Source organism: Echiichthys vipera, assembly GCF_963691815.1.
Source record: "Echiichthys vipera genome assembly, chromosome: X".
Lineage (NCBI taxonomy): Eukaryota > Metazoa > Chordata > Actinopteri > Perciformes > Trachinidae > Echiichthys > Echiichthys vipera.
Genome location: NC_139825.1, coordinates 33,927,738 through 33,950,994, shown reverse-complemented (window position 1 = coordinate 33,950,994; position 23,257 = coordinate 33,927,738). Strand labels below are relative to the sequence as shown.

Below are 23,257 nucleotides of genomic sequence, written 5' to 3'. Positions count from 1 at the left end.
ATGAATTGTACCATACTGATCACACTAATTAAAGCATGTTGGCATAATATACTTAAATGTCCCATATTGTGAAAAGTCAGATTCCCATGTCTTTTTTAATTTTAAAGCAGGTCGAGTTGTTATATAAATACTGTGAAAGTATAAAAATGCTCAGTCGTCAGAGAAATACACACAGCCTGTATAAACTGTGTTTAAACGAGCAGTCACGACTTCCGTAAGGTTGTGATGTCACAACTAACATATAATTGGGGGCAATGGTGGCCTAAAGGTTAGAGAAGCAAGCTTGTGACCGGGGTGTCGCCGGGTCAATCAGGACCGTTTTCATCTCATTACGAGACCCTTGAGCAAGACCCATAACCCCCAATACCGCTCCAGTGGAGCTGCTCAGTGACCAGCAGAGCAGACTGTGGTTGTACTGGGCAGCTTCCAGGTGTAAACAAATAAAGGTAGAAAAAAAAAAGTACAGGTATAAAGTTCTGAACCTGAAAATAACCAAAATATGTACCCTTTAACCCACTAGCAATTACTTTTCTATGATGATTGAGTACTTATTATAAAATTATTTGCAAGCAACTGTTGTGTTTATTTTAGTATAATGTAAGAAGCAAGATATCTGTCACTAGCTACACTGACAAAATTATGTATTTGTATCCCAGCGAGACCTTCTCGATGTATTAAAATGTGATGTTGCATTATGAAATCTCAGTGTGGTACAGATGGAAAGCAATCTGAAGTGTTGCAAGCAGCTCAGTCCTGCCTTTAATTAGCCCTAGAAATTGACAAAGAACTCGGTAGGTTCAAAATTACAGGGGAAACGAACATTTGGGAACATTTAATGTCACAATGTGTCACTCGTCCGCACCTGAATGAATAATGAAAGACGAGCATGCATGCACATGCAAAGAGCCCCGCTGACCCTGCTGGAATGTCCTTGAAAGCACATCTTTTCTCCACAACATCCCTTATTAAGTGACATGCTCTCAAAACATGTCTCAAATTCTCACACAAAAAGACATCTGTGGTGTAGACAGATATTGACTGGGAAGGAGTCTGGACTTCCCTATTCCTTCTGTTTGCTAAAAGAACAACCAAATGTCTAAATCACAAGCCCTGTCTCCTAATCTTGACAGACCGGGGCCGGGCAGGAAATGATGTCACCATCACAGCAGCAGATCACCAGATGCTGATAAGGTTGCTCTCTCTGAGAACGTGAAACAAGAGAGAGATAGATAACCCCTTTGTCTTCTCGCTCCTGCTTTCACCTGCTCCCATCAAGACAGGAGTGATTACAGCCTAAAGCTTTTCAAACATTCGTCACTGAGACAGTGCACTTCATAATAATGTCACCGAGACATGCTGGAAGAGCCAAGATGAGGAAATTAATTTTCAATGATGAGATTGCTCATCGTCCACTGTGTTAAATCAAAACAACCAGCAACACATAAAGTTAATGACTTATATTTGGAGAGTAAATGGAGTCAGGTAATTGATCCAAGGCGTGATGCAGGGGGTAGACTGCCAAGAGGAGAGGTTGTGTTTCCCGTTCTTTAATGACGTTATGAGTGTGTACACTCACTGTGAGTCATGCATTATAAACACTTCAAGACCGTGGGCTGCTGTGTCTAAGAGTACATGGGAGGTCATGTTGGTTTGAAGAAAATCACTGAAGAGGTCCTGCTCACTTGCCTTAGGGGTCTCCCACTCACTAGAAAGGAATTAGACATGGAGGGAGGAAGGAAGGACAAAGCGTTCAGGGTCTCATCCTGCTGTGTTTGCATGCAAGTGTGTGTGTAAATGCATGTGTTCATGTCTGTACTTAAGAAATTGCAGTATGTGTGCATGTTTATACGATTGCTTAATGAAATCTGTGTGGGTGTGTGCTCCAAACTTCCTGGCTTTTTCTCCGGAACTCTCGCTCTCTATCTCTGTGTACATTTCTTTGTCTGGTTCTCTGTGTGTACATATGTATGTTTATGTCTGCATTTTAAAGAGTGCCCTATCAAATCTCCCGAGTCACTGACTCACAGAGGACAGAGCAGCCCCCTCCACTCTCTCTCTGTAGGCTTAGATGGACAGAACATCTGGTTTTCATGAAGGAGGGATCAAAACTGAGTGTCGGCCCGCTGTGGCCCACTTTCATCCACCTTGACCTCAGCTCTACCGTCACATTTCATTCCCGACTGTCTGGACTGGTATGGACCTTGAAAATGAGTGAAACACAAATAAAAGTAGATTGAACCTCTCTTTCTCATGAATCAGCTAGAGCCCTACTGATACATAGACTTAGGTCGCCCTGATACTATTGGCCCATTTTAGCTCATCACGGATAGGCTATCTTGCATTGTTGGATATGTTGTTGGTTGAGTAACAGTAAATTACCAAAGATATGTTTGAGGTCACTTATAAAAAATGACATCAAGTTTGTCCTTCTGGATAATGTAACGCTCAGTACATATCTGGGTCACAACTCACATTTAAGGTATCCTAACCAAACACAGATTGGCTGATATATTATTGACATTTTTTAAACCCTTAAAGTTGCTAGAATCAATATTTCAATTTAAATGATTACTTTTAACTCCTCCTTTTAATGCAAGTACTTAATAGCGTGATTTATAGACAAAGCTCGCAGGGAGTTAGTAAAGCATTTAGAGCCAGATTTTTTTCTTGAGAGTTGCTGGAGACCAAATAAATGTGCCAGGTGGCAAGAAACACTGCTAACACATTTACTTGGTTTGGTGATAATATATACAACTTTTCAACATTTTCAAAAAAATAAATGTATAATAGAATCCCAGATATTACGGAATAGATAGAGATATTATTGTAGAATGTTAAAGACACAAGGAGGTAAATAAAGAATTAAACAAAGGGAAACTGGGAATGAAAGAGTGTTCCACATTTCAAAGACGTCACCTATATATTTTTGGGGTTTAGGGTGAGAGACAAGTGATCATGGCTAGAAAAATGTGAGGAATGCTCAAAAGACTGCAGTTTCTGCAGATCGGGAAACCACAGATACCGAGATAATTAATGAGAGGCAGAGGCTTATGTTTCATATTTCCAGCTGCAACTTCACCTACTGAATAAAGAGAAACTTTAGATCAGAAGAAATATATTCTCCCTGTTCTCCTTGTGACGAAAATATGTATGGACCCTCATTTAATTTCTGGAATCTGAACAAACACACAAAACACATTCATTTTTAGACAGAAAATGTTAATCTTTTTTCCTTTAGGAATGTCTCGGTGATGAACATTGCTTCTTGCAGCAGGAGGTCTTGGGTTTCGTACTCTATACATCTTCCAAATCCAGATGTACAATGTAGTCCAGAGGGTGTAACCTACATTCCCCCAGATTAATGTGGAAGTATAGCAGCTCTCCTCAGATACCTGCTGTTTGGCTCGGACCTCTGCAGGGAAGCCCCTTTCTGCTGTCTCTTTCTGCTGCTGGGCAGTCTGCCGGAAGACAATTGCTTAAGAAAGGAAATGAGAAAGCCTGGAGCAGACAGTAGAGGTCCAGGAGGGACATGAGAGAGGAGAAAGACTGACTTAGCCTTTTAAAAGCTCCTAGTGATTAAAATAGAAAAAAGAGGGGCCACAAAAGAGGGGCTGGAAGTGCATATGCATCCATGTGTTTATATGCATGACAAAATAGGATGTAGGAATGTTTAAACTCTTACATTACATACAGTAACACACAGTGTCTGTGCAGGCTGGCATGCTTTTGTGTATCCATTTGTGGGATATTGTGTCTGTGGGTGTGCTCGGGTATGTGATAAAGCCTGCGAGAGAGCGAAGAAACTGAAAAGCCTTGAGGGGGATTTCCTCTGAAAGGGAAAGCTTTTCTCCTCCCCTTTTCAGACACTCTTTCTCCCTCCTTCTCTCACTCTCTCTCTCCCTCTCTCTCTTTCTCTCTCTCTCTTTCACCCCCGAACACTCAGAGTAGCCGAAGTGAAAGAGAAGTTAGGATCAACAGGCAGTCTGACGATTTGGTGCTCTCTGTGCTACACATTAAGACTTGTGGAAAGTCCAAGAAGAATGGAAATGACTTTGGTTATTTTTTCGATCAAGACAACTCAGTATCATGTGGAGTTACTTCAGTCGACTTCTATTGTTGATGCTCTAAACATGGCAAGTCTCTCAGCAAAGAGCCAAGGGAGGCTGTCTGGAGAGGATTATCAGGACCAACAATGAAAAAGTGTTCTGCCTTGTAGAGGGGAAACTTCAGCAAAGATGGTAAAGTAACATCACAATAGCACCAGTTTTTACTCCTGCTTGTCTTTCTTGCCGGTTGTTACTCTTTGATTTAAGAGTTAAAGTGCTCCACTGACCCAGAAACTGAGAGCGTGAGCCTCTGTTTTGGACAAGTGACTTTGTTTTTTTCTCGTGGCTTTTCCAGTCATGTGTGACTAAAGTTTGAAGCATTGTAACTGATGCACTTTATATGCTTTTACCATTTTTCTTTTCAGTTGAATGACATTGTGCACAGTATTGATGCTATTGCTTCTCTTTCTGTCTTTGTGACATACAATGCTAATGTAACTGCACTCTTCAAACCTTTTTGTTATCCTGAGCACAGTTGGTGGGACCATTTTACATCGACGGCCTACGGCATCTCAAGCTTTTTAAGTGTGTGCACACTGACAAAGAGTGAGTGACAGAGAGAGGCACATTGTCTTTTGTTTTGCATCTTTAAGTCCTTTGATTAGGACTTAATTGATGCTGATGGCACACATATTTCAGTGAGTGGAGAGAGTTTTGGAGTACAAATTATTTGACTACTTTTCATGCACATATAATGGAATTCTCCAGTACAGTGTTGGACACTTTAAAAAAGTTCAAGCCCCCAGGTCTTTTTTACAACTTGAGAGGACCCATCTTATCCTGGTCACAACAGGAACTAAATAACGACAAAGAGTGAGCTACAAGATGGGCACATGTTTAACGATGGGTTTTGGGGAGGATGCGGCTTCTTTTAACTTTTATCTACTGGTTGTTGCTGCTGTGACAAGCGTCAAATAAATGCAGATAAAGAGTTGGATAGAGATCATAACAATGCACATTTAGCATATCCTCTCTAATACTCAGCTCTCTATGTATTCATTGTACTTTTCTTCTTTTTATGGAAATCTGTCCAAGCATGCCAGATAAATGATAGCTTTGCAGAGAGCAGGAAGGAAGGATGATTAAAGGAGTACAGACTTGGCTCCTCATCATGGCCACCACTGTACTTTGTCCTCCCTTCACATGTGCTGCAGCACTTGTTTGACCAGCTTTTATAGCCCTAGCTGTTTGTTTTACTTCTTGCATGATTGATGTTGTCTTTTGTGACCACCCTCCAACAGCCACTCATGAACCGGCACAGTCTAAATTATTAGATGACTGCACCGTGCATGACCGGGAGTTTCAATCTTGGGTAAACACTCAGTAATAGTACATTACCCAGAGCCCTGGCTTGCTGGTGTGAATTGTATTTGTCTTCACATGAGTTACTGTGTTACAAGGACAGCCAATAATCATTCATTTACCAGCAAGGTCAAGTAACTTCTTCTTAAGGCCGTACAGCAGCATGTGTTTCATTCATTGTACAGTAAATATTTTGAGAGGTAGTATTTTTCAGTGTTAGCGTCTGTTGCAGAATTTAAAGTCTATTCAAAGTTAATGCAAATCATCCATTCAACCTGTGTGAAATTTGCTCCTGGTTTTTAGATTTACTCTTGCCAAAACATGTTTAGTCTGAGCCTAGGATGTTTTCCTGTGCCAACTGTCATTAGCATAGGTTATTTAAGAAGAATGTCAGATATAGCTTTTAAATTTTGTTTTTCCTACCAAGGAGATGATCTTTTAAAACCTGCTTTAACTAATTTTTGCATACATGTTTACAAATACAGCATTGAGAGCAACATTCGCATGAATTTGGTCTTTGTGTCCATCTGATAAATGTAAGTCCAATATTTAATCTCCGTTTTGCTCTTCAATAACTCCTGGGAAAAAAATATATCAGGCTCCTTCACTGCTAAAATCTATTCTAAAAATAAGTTAACCAGCTAGTCGCTTACCTTGTCTTTATGCTGTTTGGTGCTGAGCAAGTAGAGTACAATACTGTTGGTCTATCAATGTTTTTTTTGTTTTTTTTTAACTACCAGCTAGCTGCATCTAAAAATAAAAAAATAAAAATCAGTTTTGTAGCGGATGTAAAACAATGAGCTGAAAGATGCTAAAATGCTCAGTAGAGCCAAGGAGAACTGGAGAGAGAGGTAATGATTCTCTGTGAGTTTGTCAGTTTGTCAAGTGACCACCTTTCAAACATCTGTAGTCAACTGACCTATTGTTAGAGGTCCAATATTGTAAAGAGTGAGATTGATGATAAGGCAGATCGAGGTGCTGCTACACTGAAGTTACATTCATTCCCTGGCTGCGATGACGCTGCAGACACAGAGAGAACAGATGTGAAGACACAGAAACACTGACCAATCAGAGCATACTGGGCTTTTTCTTGAGGGGAGCTTAAAGAGATAGGAGCTCTACCAAGGAGCGTGAATACAGGTATAATCAGACAGACACTATGAAAAAAACAATGTGTTTTTGAATATTATAACATGGAAAATATGTTCTAGCAGAAAGCCAAAATACAAGTATTAACCTAAACATGTGCATAAAATGGAACCTTTAATATGCATAGATTTCTTATAGCAACTTTAAGTCTATTGATAACTGACAGCAACATCTACACACTTTCACATATCTGTTCCACATCATCAGCCATATATGCTCATCAGTCACAGTGCATTTTTCCATTTAATTTAGAGTATGCATGCACATACCTTAATCTATTACCCGTTGGAAACTCTTTGGACACCCTGTGTTGGAGCATCCAGATTTTGATGACCATATACGTATGTGCTGGCCTAGCACAGAGTCACAGCTGTGTCTCTTTTTTAACAGCCATGGAACAGACAGTCATCAGTAGCTCCCTCCCCTCCCTTTAAAAAGTCATCACATCTTTACGATACTATCGTCTGTGCTCTGTTTGGCAGACAAATAACCTGCCCTGCCCGCTACTTCACTTTCTGTGACTTTGCCAAATTTCTGAAGAGGCAGAGAAGGAAAATCTAAACAATAAACCAATATGATTTATAGAGAAAATATGTATAACTGCAGACATCTGCCCTCGTTTGAGCCAAATTATTTCTATCATACTTCCATCAGCATGTTGAGTTTCTGAGAGCTGTGATAGAGCTGTAAACCATATTTTTACTGTGTTTATTATCTCTCTATCACAAAAATTGGGTCAAACTCAACAGAGGCTGTGTAGTGTGTTTTGAAAACAAAGCCATTGCCAAGTGTTTGGGGGAAAATGTCTGTGCAGCAATAGGCTGTCTCTGAGTCCGCTTTCAGCATGCATTGTCTTTAGAAACACAATCACTCTCATTTCCTTCCCAGACTTTGTTTAAAATTCACTTTGTTGTTGTCTGGTTCAGTGATCATAACACACCAGTCTCATATCATACGAATACGTTTTTGCTTGCTTAAATCAAAACCAGCTGAACAACTTTAATCAGATCTTTTTGGCAAATCTGAGGTGACACCCTGCATGATGAGGCAGCATTTACTGAAGGATAAGACCTTTAGTTTGTATGCCATGTAGATTGCTGTGCTCTCTTTAACTCAGTTTGGAGTCTTGCACTTGTTTGCAAAGCTCAAGAATGAAGAGCAGCAGTTGTGAGTGTTTTATACGCTCCTTATAAACACACTCACCTGCTGAGCAATCAAGAAATCCCTTGTGTTAATGGTTAAAGGTTTTCACAAGACCCCCATTTACTTGTTTCAATTTCTTGGCCATTGTAACATTATGGGGTGGAGCTATCATGGTGTTTTGCATTCTCCAAAAACAAAGCATTTTATTTCCTGATAGTTTGCCAGAATGTAAGCTTTGGGAAATGAGCTGAGATCCAGGAGACTTTGTTTTGTCATGTTAAATGGGAGTCTTCTTTATAAAATCAGACATGGTGACATTCCTAGAAAAAAAGATAATATAAATATATTTTCTTCGGTTTTTACACGTCAGTTTTAGTTTTTTTTTAATTAAGATTGGGGACTCTATCTTTTGAGATTTTATGTCTTAAAGCCACATCTATCTCTACTACACATCATGCTACACATGATACTACCTTATCATCACCTCATCAGGCATTGGGCAACTTTTTAAACCATACACCTGTCTGATCCTGTAATACTAAGGACTGCTTACCTGGCATAACAGGGAAGGAGGTAATCAGTCCTTTTGTGCATCCAAAACAGAAGTAGATCTGTGTTAGATCTACTTCTAGATAGGAGGCATTGTCTCAGAGCCCTTTTTTTTTCAAATGTTACATTTCACAACACGTGGTTGCCATGAAGGGTGGCTGTGAGTCAGTGTTTGATTTCAAAAGAGATGACAGCAGTGATTTATGTCGGTTTTAAAACACAAGGTCGATTGTCCTAAAATATATTGTTTTGAATCTTCTGAGTTACATGGTAGAATATAACAAGCCAGACATTCATAAATTCATTATTTACAGATTCAGGGTGGATTAGTGAGTCAGCCTCATAGATAACTGTAGAGACGGGCTGGTTTTAAATAATTGGATCTATTGCGATTTGAGAAAAAAAAAGAAGGCCAAACCAGAAATCTGACACACTATTAATGTGGCCTCTTCACTTTACAAACATAACTTGACTTCTTACAAACTACAAAATGAATGAATAATAGGGACTCAGCCAGATTAAAGGTCTGATAACGGCCACACACCATGTTTACTTCTGGCAGCAGTAAGAAATTATCTCAGGGTTTATCTTGCAGGGAGCTTTTTTTTGTTTTACTGGTTAAAATGATTTAAGATGGCTAAGCAGAATGGAGTCCCCCCCCCCCCTGCTGCGTTTAACAAGAGAGGATCTAACACAAATACAGCACTGTCTCACTGCCAAATATGAGATACTGAATTTTTAAGGAGGAAAAAGTGGAGGACAGGGCTGAGAGATTACATGGTGACATGGTTTTGATTGTGATATGACTGAGACTGTGATCTTAATTATGATTGCTCTGCATCTTCCTACTTTCAGGTTTAGTGTGAAAGTAATAATAGTAATAAGCTACCAATTACCTTGTCTTCTATATATTTCCTAATTTTTCTTGTGGTTAGGTGTCATATTCCATGGCTGAGTTGGTGGTGTGTCAACCGAGATTCTTGGACACATCGGCATGTCTGTACGTGCAAAACTCAGGTAGTCTTAAGGATTTACTGGCAGGTCTTGACTCACCTGTCACTTCTGTTTATGTTTTGGGTTTAGCCCGGAGGTGCAGTGACACTTCATTTCTTATGAGGATTTAAAGTAAAATGTGATGACCAGTCAAGACAGAGAAATCAACAAATCCTGTGAGCAAGTCGCATCAGGAGCTGCGTCCATTTAGTTGAAGTTAATCCTATCTAAAATCACATTCTGGTCAGCTTACCTGCTCTAATCTTTTGAGCCATGACACATGTTGACATTATGCATTACACACCTTGACAGCTTGTTTATACTTTGGCTCAAATCTGGGTCCTGACTTTCTTTGGCCAAGGCCCAGGGCAATGTGGAGGAAACCTGTAATTATCTGCTCAGTACTCAACACTGCAAAAATCCCAGGGGGTCTGAAGAATGTACAAGATAAAGAGAGATGCCTGTTGTCCAAACTAGCATGCCAGTTCAGGGCAAACAATGGTCTTTGTTGAAGACTGAAGCTATTTCTAGTCAAATTACAGACTGCACTTGACAATATAGGGCAGAGAGGGAATCCCCTTGTGTTGAATGTGTAGAGGAGGCGGTGGAGGAATTTGGTCGTCAGCTGGACATTGATCAAACCCCACTGTCTCTACAGGCAAAGATAAAGGTTCAGGATTTAAGCTTGATTGAACACCCCTCGCTGGCTCATTGTGGGAGTAAAAGTACTTTGGAAAATGATGTAGCAATTATTTTTCTTTCAACAGAAGGAAACAAGAGCTGGACGTGTACTATATAGTTAAGAAAAATGTTACCATAAGAATGGAGAGAAGTGGGAGCTCACATAAGACTGGACAAATTGCTGTTAACCAGGAGTTTTTGTAATGGGAGGAACTGTTTAATGGCTGCTGTGCAGATAACAGAGAGACTAAATGTTTGATGGTACAATGCAGACCTCCTGCACACTTTAAAGATACCATATTGTAGAAAGTGAGATTTCCACATCTTTTTTTTATTATAAAGCATGTTGAGGTGCTATATAAATACTGTGAAAGTATCAAACTGCTAAATCTACGGAGAAATGCATACAGCGCATATTCAGATACTGTGCCTTTGAAAAAGCAGTCAGGACTTCTGTACAATTGTGATGTCACAATTATACTATATATAGGTAGAAAGTGCTGCTACATTGCCATTACGGTCATTCCCCAGCTGCAATGATGGTGCAGAGATACAGAGAGTGCAGATGTAGGGAAAGGACTGGGAAAAGACTGACCAATCAGAGCAGACAGGGGGTTTTCTGGAGGGGAGCTTAAAGAGACAGGTGCTAAAATGGAGCATTTCAGACAGACAGCATGAAAAAATTCTGTTTTTTTTAAAAAAACATTATAGCATACCAAAATACAAGTATGAATCTGAAAATGAGCTAAAGTCCCCCTTAAATGTGTGAGCTGTTTATACACTACTTTGGGTGTGATGAGTTGAAGGGGGATTGCATGAAAAGACCAAGAAACTCCAGGATACATCTCAGAACATTAAGTGTATCCCTGGCTGTTATAGAGGGTATGCTTTGACATCACTTTTTCATGTGGTGTGCACAGCTTCTTCACCTCCACTGAGTACCCAAACTAGCCCACTATTGCTACTATGAATTCGGAGAGCTATGATGTTGGGTGGGAACGAACAAATACCTTGAAAAAGTAGGTCATGGGAATCAATAATGGGCTGTACAACACGCAGAATGAGAGAAATCTAAATCATGAGGACTATAATAGAGTAGATGAAGTAAGTGAGTTTTCCATGTGTAATTGCAGACGATGTTTGTGAGTCAGGGTGTCAGATGCATAACCCTGTGTTGTCCAGAGAGACTGTGAATATAAATGTGAATTTAAGTTGTGACATGTTTTAAGATCCAAAATCCAAAAATGACTTAGCTAACTCATGATTATGATTAAATGATTGCTTTCAAATACCAAACCAAAAATGCCTACTCAGGACACATTTAGCTTTGAGTCAGAAGAATTCCAGCTGAAGCTTCCACAGATCAGGCCTGTCTGGCAAGTTGTTTGTCAGACGTTATGAGATACAGAAGTACTCACAACAGCATACTTTCCCTACCCTCAGTTCATTTGGCTAGCCTGTCTGAACTGTGAGCTAAGCAATGCTTAGTAAAATCTCAAGGGTCTCACTCATATGAATATGACGGGTCAAATCAGATAGAAGTTCCAGTCGAGGGAAACATCTCAAGCTTTTTGGGGGCTAGGAGCCGCATTATATCCCGGTACCAGAAGTGCTGGGAACCCTATTGTTTTCATAATGATTTCTATTTATTATTTATTTTTTCCATCGTTAACGCTCATACTGCAGCCTGCACCATACAAGTTATGAAGGTGAAACTTTGAACTTTAGTTAAGACCCATGCACGTACGGCAGACAAGAAAAATGACACGTTCACAATCAGGTGGCGCTTTAATCAAGTTGAACATGTTTTTGCCTGTAACTCCCACATTGTACCTCGCACATGCAAATTTATTACATTCAGGCGTTCCCTGACGGTAAGTGAATCTCTGGATATAGGCCACGCCCATTTTCTCCTTGTCTTTTTTTGCAGGATTACGATGTATGCAAAAGCTACTTTTTCAAACTCCTAGGCCAAGTGTCCGATCAAGATAAAACTTAGTACACGTAATGTTTGAGGGTCCTGACCAACCGCATGAAAGTAAAACTATTTAATTTCGATACTCTTATAAATGCAGAGGTTATAAAGGAACAACTTCCTGTAGATTACAGTCAAAACAGGAAATGCTGCGTATCTTCGTCAAATTGTGTCGGATTGACACAAAACCTGGTAATCTTGTTTCCTATGTCTTACTGAGACCTTCTGCAAAATTGTACACCAACCAATGCAGAGTTCATCATATCTTAGCAATTATAAGTCAGATTAACAAGAAACTTAGAACGATAGTTTCTGATGTTGTCTGAGGCTTTGAATATGACATCAGTCATCCAGGAGGTGGCTCTGTTTTGAAAATCCCTCATACCGGAGCATTAACCGTAAAAGTTATGGAAACAAAACTTTCAGAAAAAGCTTTTTGGCCTCTAACTTCCATAATGTACATTGCAAATATAGATTTCTCTAACTAAAATACCTACACTTTCTTTTTCAAACTACAATCTATGCTGCGTTCAAGCTGCGACTTGTGTTGTTCCCATGGACCTGTGGGTCTGAATTGCATCGCCTCTGCAGGCCGCCAGCTCCGAGTTGCACGGGGGGCTTGGACCCCTTTGATACCTGCTCGCAGGTCTAGTCAACTTTGTTTGGCAAGAAGTTTATCCAGGCGTAAGCATTTCTCATTTAAGCCAGAGTTTTAAAAAAGCAGAGTTAAATCTCGAAATGAATCAGATCACTAATATTTTTGTTAAAGGTTGAATTTCATTAAAGGATTGTTTCAAAGTCAGGATACAGAAGAGTCGACACAGTCTAGTAATTTTATGGAAGCTTAAAAAAAAACTGAAAGTCAAATACTCCACTTAATCAAAAAAACATATAGGGACATTGAATGTCTCAGCCCAGTACGGTGACTTCAGAGGGCTCTGTCGTATTACATACGATCTCTGGTTTGTCGAAATACAGTAGAACCAAAGCTGAAAGACTGCAGTCAGTCGCAAACAGCTGTGATGCATTACCATTCAAGAACCAGTCTCGAAAGTATTCTGCTCTCCATTTCCTAATCTATTGTGACAGATGTGAACAATCAGAAAAAGGAAGCATTCTTTTCTACTAAGGACATTCAGTGTCTACAGGAGATAGAAAGGCTCAGCATACATTTATGTGGTCAAATATTGATATTGATTTACCTCCAACATCTTGCATGTAATGCTGTTGATCGTCAATTTGTTATTTCACTGGTCAACTACAGAGACAGGGGAGGGGATAATATTTCAGGAAGAATCCTAGATTTACAAGATTTTACGAGAAAAAAACATTTATTTTCTATTATTTATTTGCAAGAAATAATTGTGGTTCCGTGACAAACAAAAAGCATTTTTCCTGGGTGCAAACACTAAACTGAATCGTACAATCAAATTTGATTGATTTAGTTAAATGATTTACTGAATTATTCCGTGAATCATAAATCAGCTTTGTGACCTTTGTTCCCCATGTTTCATGACTGTCCAAGGTGCTCCCATAGGCAGTCAGCACAGTCCCAGTGCTAACCAGTGTGGGGTCTTTGAAGCTGCTGCACTTTTGTTTACCCTGGGGCGGTCTCTGGTCCTGGTTAGGCCATCAAGCTAAATGAGGAGATCGGCTAAAAAAAGACTCCTTTGTGGGGCTGGGAGATTGACACAGCAGGGTACTGTGAACTGATTGCATGAATAGCACGCCTGCTGTGGTTAGCGGCTAAGGCATGTCCAGATCCAGAGTAAGCGTGAAGTCCTTATTTTTAACTGAATGTTATTTATTTTATTTTCATTACCAAGAGACATTTATTAGACTGTATTGTACGTGAATGAAAGAAAACAGCTGTAGATCAACCCACTTTACAGGTGCTAAATTAGAATGAAAATCATATACTGTAGGATTGAGACTGTTAAAGGTATATCAAACAGATTTACCTTTCTATTACCAGACCATATACCCCTGACTTTTCCAGTAAAGTCACCATGAGGCTCATTTTTTGTTTTCTATTAAAATTTCTCAATATATTGGCTATAATGCCAAAAGAAACACAAGACACACACATTGGATTTTACAAAATAAAATAACTGCAATATTATGACATTCAATGAGCCCATCTCTTTTTGTGCTAATTAGCAAATTGTTAGCTTGCTCAACATTATACCTGCAAAACACTGCGAATGTGTTTATGTTAGAATGACAACCTGTTGTAAAGGTTAAATAAAAAAAAGAAAGAGCTGTAAAGTAATTGTTTGATTCATGTGACAATTTACAACCAAATTAAGCCCAGAAATAATTTCACTGAGGCTCCTATATAATAGTATATCTAGTTTTTACTGTGCTCAACAAGATTGCATTAAATGCCTGGCTGTTTTAATAATCTACGTTAACAGCCCTCACAACTCAAATCATCACCACCTAGAATTTATGCCGTCTGGTTGGTTCACCAAAGATGCTTTAAAGATGGCCTCCTTTCCTTTCATCTTTAAAGTTTCTGTGTGTTTAGCTGGACGTCACCCATTGCGCAGCTGGTGCATACAAATATACCAGTTTAAATTAAGCATATCCTGGCCAGACATGAAACAAATTGCACATACTGATGGAGGCCAGACTTAAGAAGCTTTTGTTGGCTGAACCGAAATACCTCTACCTAAATGTGAAGATGATAAGTTTTTTTATTTACCTGCAGGCTTTTAGTTTTTTTAGTGATTACATGCCTTTACAGATACAAGTAAGCCCAGTAATAATAAACTGATCCAAAAAGTGCTCTCATGTAGAAAGGTGATCACTTCTCCTTCATTTTTTGTTCCTGACTTTAAAACAGAAAAACTATTTTGAGGGATTCCAAATGAGCACAGTGAGGGGTAAAAGACCACGTCAAATATTTGCCCTTTCATTTTGCATTTGCAGAACATTTGTTCTTGACACATATTAGCCATGTGGACCTTCTTCAAATAAATCCATGTTAGAATGGACATTTGCAAGTGAAATTTTTTCCACGGAAATTTATCTGAAACTTGCAACAGGTGTGATTAAAATGGCCATTCAATTAATATTTAAACCACAATTAGTTACTGCAATGCCAGGATTTCAGTTGGGGACAGCTGTTTAAATGATATGAGACATGATATTCTGTAAGGGAAGATTTATTCTGCCTGTTTTATGATTCATGTGTCTTGAATTTTGAAACGTCAATACAATTGTCATTTGAAAAGAATTTACAGATCACACCACTCCTTTATTTATGCTCTGACATTGATGTTCTGTTCAGCCTTCACATGCACAGCTGGTTTCTTCCAGTCAGTTGTTATAGTGTTTTCTTCTAGTTTTAGGGTGTGTTTGAGGTCCCTTGGCTTTGACAGACAAAGTTGTTATACTGCATCAGCAAGGTCTCTCCAAACACACATTTGAAAAGCAGACTGGGGTTTCTTTTGAAGAAGAACAAAGAAACGGGCAACGTTAAGGATCGTAGACAAAGTGATTGGACAAGGAAACTTAGTGCAGCAGATACATCAAATACATCAAACTTACTTCCCTTCAAAATTGGAAGATGTCCAGCAGTGCCATCAGCTAGGACTGGCAGAAACCAGTGGGACCCAGGTACACCCATCTACTGTCCTGAGGAGTCTGGCCAGAAGTGGTCTTCATGGAAGAGTTGTGGCCAAAAGGCCAAACCTCCGACGTGGAATCAAGACCAAGCGACTCAACTATGCACAAAAACATAGCAACTGGGGTACAGAAAAATGGCAGCAGGGTCTCTGGACTGCTGAGTCAAAATTTGAAATATTTGGCTGTAGCCGAAGGCAGTTTTTTGTCGAAGGGCTGGAGAGCGGTACAGTAATGAGTGTCTGCAAGAAACAGTGAAGCATGGAGGGGGAGGTTCCTTGCAAGTTTGGGGCTGCATTCTTGCAAATGGATTTGGAGAAAGATAGATGTTTGAATCAACCTACGAGCCTAGCTCCTTCAAACATTGTGTGCAAGTGTACAGAGAAGAATCGATGCTGTTTTGAAGGCAGGATGGTCACACCAAATATTGATTTGATTTAGATTTCTCTTCTGTTCAGTCACTGCATTTTGATAATTGATGAAAATAAACTATTAATACTTTAACAGCATTTTTTTTCACGCCTGCCTAAAACTTTTGCACAGAAGTGTATGTACTTTGATTTATTTATTTGTTCTTGCTGTTACTCTTGAGATTGATCCTGGACAAAACTTAAGCTAGTCTCAAAGTCTTCATGAAAAATAATGTAGCTATACAAACCTCATCTTACTGACCAAAACCTCTTCTTGTCTTCCAGAACCCAGAATCTCTGGACTCGTCCATCCAGGGTGCCCTCTCTGCCCTCTTCCCACCTTTCGAGGCCACAGCGCCCATCGTCCTCAGCCAGCTGTTTCGCACCATTGAGGAACGTTACCACGGTGATGCACTACAGTGTCTGCTGGACTTCCTCATCCCCTCCAAACACCTGCTGGAGAGTGTCCAGCAGGCAGCCTGTGTGAGTATCAATACATCTCGGTATACAGTGCCTATACAAAGTTTTGATACCCTTTTGAAATAGTCACTTTTTTTGTTTTTTTGTTTTTTGTGATAATACATGAAAAAATATATTATTCAGTGTGATTTACACATTTTGCCTTACAACATTCAAGTGAATTTTTTTTTTAAACTTCTGAAAATTAATAATAATAATAATAATAAAAAAGAAAAACTAGAAAAGCAGTGTTGGAAAATTGATGAGTCCCCAGATGTATTACTTTGTGGCGGCACATTTTCTTTAATTACAGCCATGAGACATGGCACATGTTTGGATATAGGCACTGTATCCATCTGCGCTCAAACACTTTTTACTCCTCTCTTACAGAGAATATTGTGATAATAAAACACACAGATATGATACGCGCATTTTCTAAATACAGTGTGACTATCCTTTTCATGTAATTTATGTCCGGATAACTATATTGTGAATAAACATCCATATATCGGCTAAGTAATTACAGAAAATTACGCTCCTTATGAATACAGAACTTCCCTTCGAAGTAATCCAGTGAGATATGTCTGTACTTCTGTTGCGTTCATTGCAAAAAAGGCTAGCTAATCTGGCATACTTCTAATGGTTTCAATTTGCCAAATGTAATCATATACAGGCTAAAATATGTGGGCTCAAGTTGTAGCCCACGCATTTCTCACTGACTCCATGTCAACATCATACTTCCTGTTTACATCCCCCAAACTGTTCCAAAAATTAGAGCATGCATATCCCCTGATTGAAAGTAAGAAGTGGAATAATAATAGTGACATACAATACATTATTTTATTTTATATCAATATTTATTTAGATATTACTAAGGCTCAGAAGGTCCCATTGTGTGGATGACAAAAATCTTAAAATAGGAGGCAAGAAAACTACGTAGAAATGAAAAAAAAAATACATCAATGAAATACTGAGAAAACTACATACCAAAAGTAGCAAAGTACAGCAAATTAACCCGAAATTACAAACTGAATTTATTTTACATCTTTTTGTTTTTTACTAGGCTGGATACTCTGATGTGGTTTTCCGCTGTGAGGGCTGGCCTTTGTGTCTCCATGACAAAACCGTCATCCAGTTAGCATCTGTGAATCCTTTGCTGCTGCGTCCTGGAGACTTTTATCTACAAGTGGAACCTTTCGGGGAGCAAGCAGCTCGTGTTGTCCTCAAAACTCTTCTGGAGGAAGGTTGTCGAGAAGTTGAGGAGACCCCCATCCCTGAGACTTCCTACCCCTGCATCTTCACTGAGGAATGGCTGCAGGACATTAATGAAGGACGCTGTGCAACTCCTCTGTCACGTTGCTTGCTTTGCACAGATCAGGGAGTGATCAAGTTACCCTGGGCTAAAATTGCCATTCCAGAGTTTTTAGACAAGCCAAAAATCATGCCAACTTATCGAGAAGTTCCACCTGAGCCAAAAAAGAACACAGTTCCCTCCCTTTTTCACTCTGCCACGCTCCCGATGGAAGCCATTTTTTCCCCTGCAAAAGACAGGATGCCGTCATCTTTGAGACCTGTGGACTGTTCTTCCAAACTTGTTAAAATGGATCATGAAAGACGAACTCCCAAATCATGCTCCAGACCTTTGATCAAACCTGTGGGTTGGGTGTCTCCAAATACCTGGGACAGTCGTAACTATCGAGAGATTGAGGGCGATTATGTAGACCTGGTGGATATTGCCAAAGGGAAGGAGTTTGTAGATAAACAGAGAGAAAGCCATCCAAATCCACCCAATTCAGTTTTGTTCAAACCTGTTAGACCACCGCCTCCTGTACCGCTTGGGCATAGTGTTCCTTGTGGATGCACCCTTCAGTATGCAGAGGAGCCTTGTACACCATGCAGCCAGAGAAGGCTGGGGCAGGAGCCCACTGATCAAGACTTGAAGTGTCGGTACAGAGACTCATACGTGGCAGCACTGAGAAACCCAGTTGCATTTGAGAGGGGGAGTGTAGACCTCATGGCTGCCCTGGAGGAGGTCGGCCGTTGTGAAGAGGGAGACTTAAGATCCAAGGGTGCATTTGAAGGTCAAAGAGACGAACTTGGAAATGTTTCTAACCACTGTAATAAACCTGTGATAAGTAATGAGCTCTGCCAATACAGACACTGCTGTGAACCGACACCAGCAAACTTTGCATCTCATCTGAAAGACCTTCCGACAAGTTCTGAATCAGAAGACCTCATGAAGGAATCACCCAAGATTTTGAAATCAACCCCTGGTTTGAGCCATAGTCACAAAGTTCATATGAAGCTTATTTCCCACCAATCAGGACATAATGCTTGTATGTATCCAGGATTAGATGGCGACATTAAACCACATCAGAAGGTGGAGGTTGTGAAACCATCAGGGAAACAAAAAATGAAGGTTAGGTCTCTGTCCACGGTGTCGGATACTTCTAAAGGGAGTCCGCTTCTCTATAAACTCAACAACAGGAGCAACAGTGACATCTGCCCTGAAACAATCACCAGCATAATGCAGTGTAAGAAAGATGAAATGTTGGATCAGGTGACTCTGAAGCTGGAAAGACTGAAGTCCCATAAAAAAGGTAAGCAGAGTAGGCTGAACGTTCAAACGTCTTTTTTTTTTTTTTAATACAAACTTTCTTTCTCTTTTCCTTTCCTCTCTTCTTCTTACCCCCCACCTACACACAAACTTTGAACATTGTTATTACTGAACATGCAGACATTTATTATGATCTGTTGCTCAGTGCTTAAAGGGCCACTGAACATTCACGCCAAACAGACTGACTGAAACTCAACTGTGACCTTGTGTGCTTGAGGGAATTTGCTCCACTGGAGATCATAAAGGCTCTTTAGAAGGAGGGTTCAAAGGTCAAAGATTAGGCTTGAGTATGATCTTCTCCCACTGATGTCTGGGTTCTTCGGCTGTACGGCTACATTCAAGTTATTCCCATTACTGAGGGAGTGAACGGAAATAGCAAGCTGCACAAATCAAAGGGAGGGCCTGAACCCGTTGGGTAAAAAGAAAGAGCACAGCATTCCTCTAATGCAGAAAGACAGCATGACATGCAAAAAGGAGATTTCTGTGTCCCCTGCACCCACTGGCATGTACCCTCATGCCCTCAGAGGGGCCTGTTGAGATCTTGACTGGAGACATGCTTGTCATGGACTATTAAAGCAGCAAAGAGAGAGAGTACAGGCGAGGCTTTGTTGGCCCTACGGAGAGGCCAATTAGGATGTCTGAAATCAAAGACAGGCTTAGAAGGCAGGCTACTGCAGTGTTTTGTTACAGAAACCATGTCCAATGTTTAAAGGCTGTCTCTGCACAGCTTTGCAGCTGCATCCATGTTAATAGAGGACTAGTAAGGTTTACGGTTGAACAACTGAATAATTACTGTTGGGATAAACGGGTAAGGGTTTCTGGACAGAATAGAAATTGGAGAAAGTTGACAGTTTATAGGGAATTTTCGCTTTGTCTTAGATCCTCAAGAGACAGTATGATTAATTGAACACAAAAAATGTATAAGAAACAAAACAAACACAAACAAACATTTATTTATTTTTTACAATACGGCAATTATAATTTCATTTATTTCGTTTTCTTTTGCTTTTTCTATTGTTTGTGTTTACTGTCACACAGACTCCCAGTCAAGTAGGAGTGAAACTCCCTCCACTGCAGATGGACCAGACTCCCAACTCCATAAATCAAAAATAGAAAAGCCATCTTCTCCTCAGGTTCAACTTCCTTCTGCAAGTTTCGACACTTCTCAGCCTCCACAAACCCAGGAACCAAGTTTCAGAGGCATAGGTGGTCTGCTTGAGCTGGGCATTATTAGTTTGCCAGGTACTTGATTTCTGAGCATTTACCCAAATGTATTCTGTGTGTTTTCTGTATCTCAAAAAGTCACTATCAAAACTATGTTATACTGTACTGGCAAAAAAATGGACTTTGAATTAGGGCTGGACAATATGGTCAAAATCTTCCTTTCATATCTCTCATATATACGTATATCACGGTATAGCACGCTTTTCTGGTGATATATAGTCTATATGAAAAAAACACATAGAGAAAGTTATTTTTGTATATTCCTGGGTGAATTGCAGACTTGACAAATGAAAGGTACTGAGTAATTTCTCATTTTATTAAGAACTAGTGCAAAATGAACATAAGGATCAGAATGTAATGCTTGGTCCAAATGATGAAAATATTACCAAGACACGTTTTTTTCAACATTGCAATAGAAATGTTATGGAAAAATATATACAACAAACATTTTTATATAATTTTGTCAGTATAAATATATATAGTATATCTTCCTTCTTTCACCTTTTTATCACAATATATATATATATATATATATATATATATATCACAATATCCCCACATATGTGAAATCACAGCTTATCTAATCCAGTTGGTGCTAATTACATTGAACTGTTTTGTAATGTAAAGTTTGATTTTAATACCAAAACTGCAGATTTCAAATGTTTCTTCAGGTATTTCAGAAAACATTTTCTGAGAAGTTTTTTCTTCAATTTAGACAATATGATTGTGTATTCCATTGAAAGCTCAATCATCATAATGAATTATCACCCTGCCCTACTTTGAATGACACACAACAATGACGTCACTAACTTCCATCTATGCTAACTTCTCTGTTCTGTTTCCTCAGGCAGCAGGGACAGGACAGGCAGGGCAGTGGTGGAGGTCCATGGTGGCAGAAAAGAGTGGATGTCCCCTCTTGTGTCAGCCTTCAATGTCTGTGAATTACTGCTATACTTACACTCCATACCAAGGTACTGAAACAGTTATCTCTGTATCTAAAATGACCAAATATCTGTAATTGGGAGGCCCAGTGATGATGGTGATCCCTTGACTTGACCAGCAAGCTCCAATGTCTGCTAGTATGTAATAAGAGGTTTGACCATGAGAGGGCAGCAGATGCCATGTCGTGGCCAGAGCAGACTTTGAACAATACTATGCATGCTTTAACATCCAGAGTAATTGACCCCCTTTGGGTCATACCTTTGTATAGTTACCGTTTTACAGCTAATAAAATAATATATTCCAACTTTATGAAAGGATTTTTCCCCCCTTTTCCCTTTAAGATAATCTGGCAGTAACATTGACCTGTGCTGACCCTCTGCCAGATGAGTGTAAATACGCCTCCCCAAAGGTCTACTAGTGAACATTTTAACAGTGCTTTTTGTTTACACTGGGTTTAATGGTGTCTTTGAAGTTCAAAAAGCCACTCTTCTAGATAGCTTGGCCTTCCTCCGTCCCCACTAAAGAGCCATACCACAACAGTCTCTGGCCAGGCTGGCTGCCAACTGTCTGGTATGCAGCGCCTTGCTAGAATTAGCAGCCATGTCAGATCTAGGCTCACACAACAGTAAATTAAGAAGAGGCCTTTAAGAGGGGTTCGTGAAGGTGTCAAAGTGTGGAATAGGATGTGTGAAGAAGAGTATGTGGGTGTGTTGGAGAGATTATAAAAAGATAAATACAAGTTTGAGAAGCAGAGTCCTGTCAGTAAAAAAAAGCCTTTTATCACACAAATGCCCTTCATAAAGAGATCAAGTTGCACTTTGCCCTTACTTGATTCAACGTTTCGTAGGAAAGAAGTTCAAGAGCTGGGAATGACTTTGGTCATCAATGCCAGGAATAAGCCTCCTTCATTTCACCTCTACAAAGCTCTGCTGATGGCCCAGGTGAAAACAACAAACCTGCATGTACACGTCCAATTCAACAATGCCTGCATTCAGCCATAACACACACACCATGTCATCAGATGCTGAGGCGTGTCAAATTATTACATTCCTTAATTCACAGATAAGGAAACTAATGGATTTGTCATTGTGTGTCTGAATTTACGAAACACAAACACTGAGTAACACAAGTTCATTTTAAGTGCAAGTTTCTGACTGGTTAGAAGTAAAGAAATGCACCAGAGAGCGCAATTTCCATTTGTATCACAGACACTGTAACAAACACTGAAGACCTTTTGTACCTAAAGTATCTTGTCAATTGTAAGAGGTCAGTGATACAGAACGCTCATGGTTATGTGTCTAATTTACTGACTGTTTGCTACAGGAGCAAGCTCTCCATGCTGTCCACAGTATCGTGATGCTGGTGGATAAAGACACTTGTCCTCGACCTGAAAAACAGCCAGGAATACAGGTCGGAAATGAAAACCACGGCCATGTTCACCTTCATTCTCTTGATTTTGACAGTAGAGATGAGTAGTGATTAACCTTGCCTTTGTGTTTGTCTCTAAGATGGACATGGTGACTTCTATGAAAGCCCTCAATAAGACAGTTGAAGCTTCCCAGCTGACCTCTGACCTGGGAGGGACCTTTACTTACAGTCATACGGACTGGCTGCAGTTTCATCAGGTACAGAATATTCACTCACATCCCCCACAGAACTGCGGAGCTACCCTAAGATTCAGAGGACACTGCTGTTCAACCAAAGTTCACCCACCGAGGATGACTCCACACACCCACACCAAACATTTATTATCTGTTGTTTCTTAATGTCACATGAAGCTTTGGTCTTTGAGTTGAGGGAGGATAAGGTCAAAAGAAGGAAAGTACTATCCAAATAATTAATTACACTATTCATTATAGCGTGAATTACTGACTGTTAAGCTCCACTACCAGAAGCTGATTGTGTATACAATATATACTGAGCTATAGGTCAAGATAAGATTTACAATATGTCAGCATGATTTTAATGAGAACATCCAAAACCCAACTTCCTCTCTAAACTTTTCTGTTTTGCACATCAGAGAATTTAACTGCAGCTAAAGTTTGACATTGACAACAGGGGTTCAGGATACATCTGA

The 23,257-nt window shown here is 39.8% G+C and overlaps 1 protein-coding gene across 1 annotated transcript in view; it reads left to right on the top strand.

The window, feature by feature from the left end:
- Positions 1–4,030: 4,030 nt before the first annotated feature.
- Positions 4,031–23,257, top strand: part of quob (quattro b) — a 29,208-nt gene continuing 9,981 nt past the window's right edge. Inside the window, exons 1-8 of the mRNA XM_083938552.1 lie at positions 4,031–4,238; positions 16,224–16,421; positions 17,461–18,997; positions 20,053–20,256; positions 21,086–21,209; positions 22,028–22,121; positions 22,504–22,590; positions 22,689–22,805. Of these exons, the coding sequence (XP_083794678.1) occupies positions 4,236–4,238; positions 16,224–16,421; positions 17,461–18,997; positions 20,053–20,256; positions 21,086–21,209; positions 22,028–22,121; positions 22,504–22,590; positions 22,689–22,805 (2,364 nt within the window). The 5' untranslated portion in view covers positions 4,031–4,235. The remainder of the gene's footprint in view (positions 4,239–16,223; positions 16,422–17,460; positions 18,998–20,052; positions 20,257–21,085; positions 21,210–22,027; positions 22,122–22,503; positions 22,591–22,688; positions 22,806–23,257) is intronic.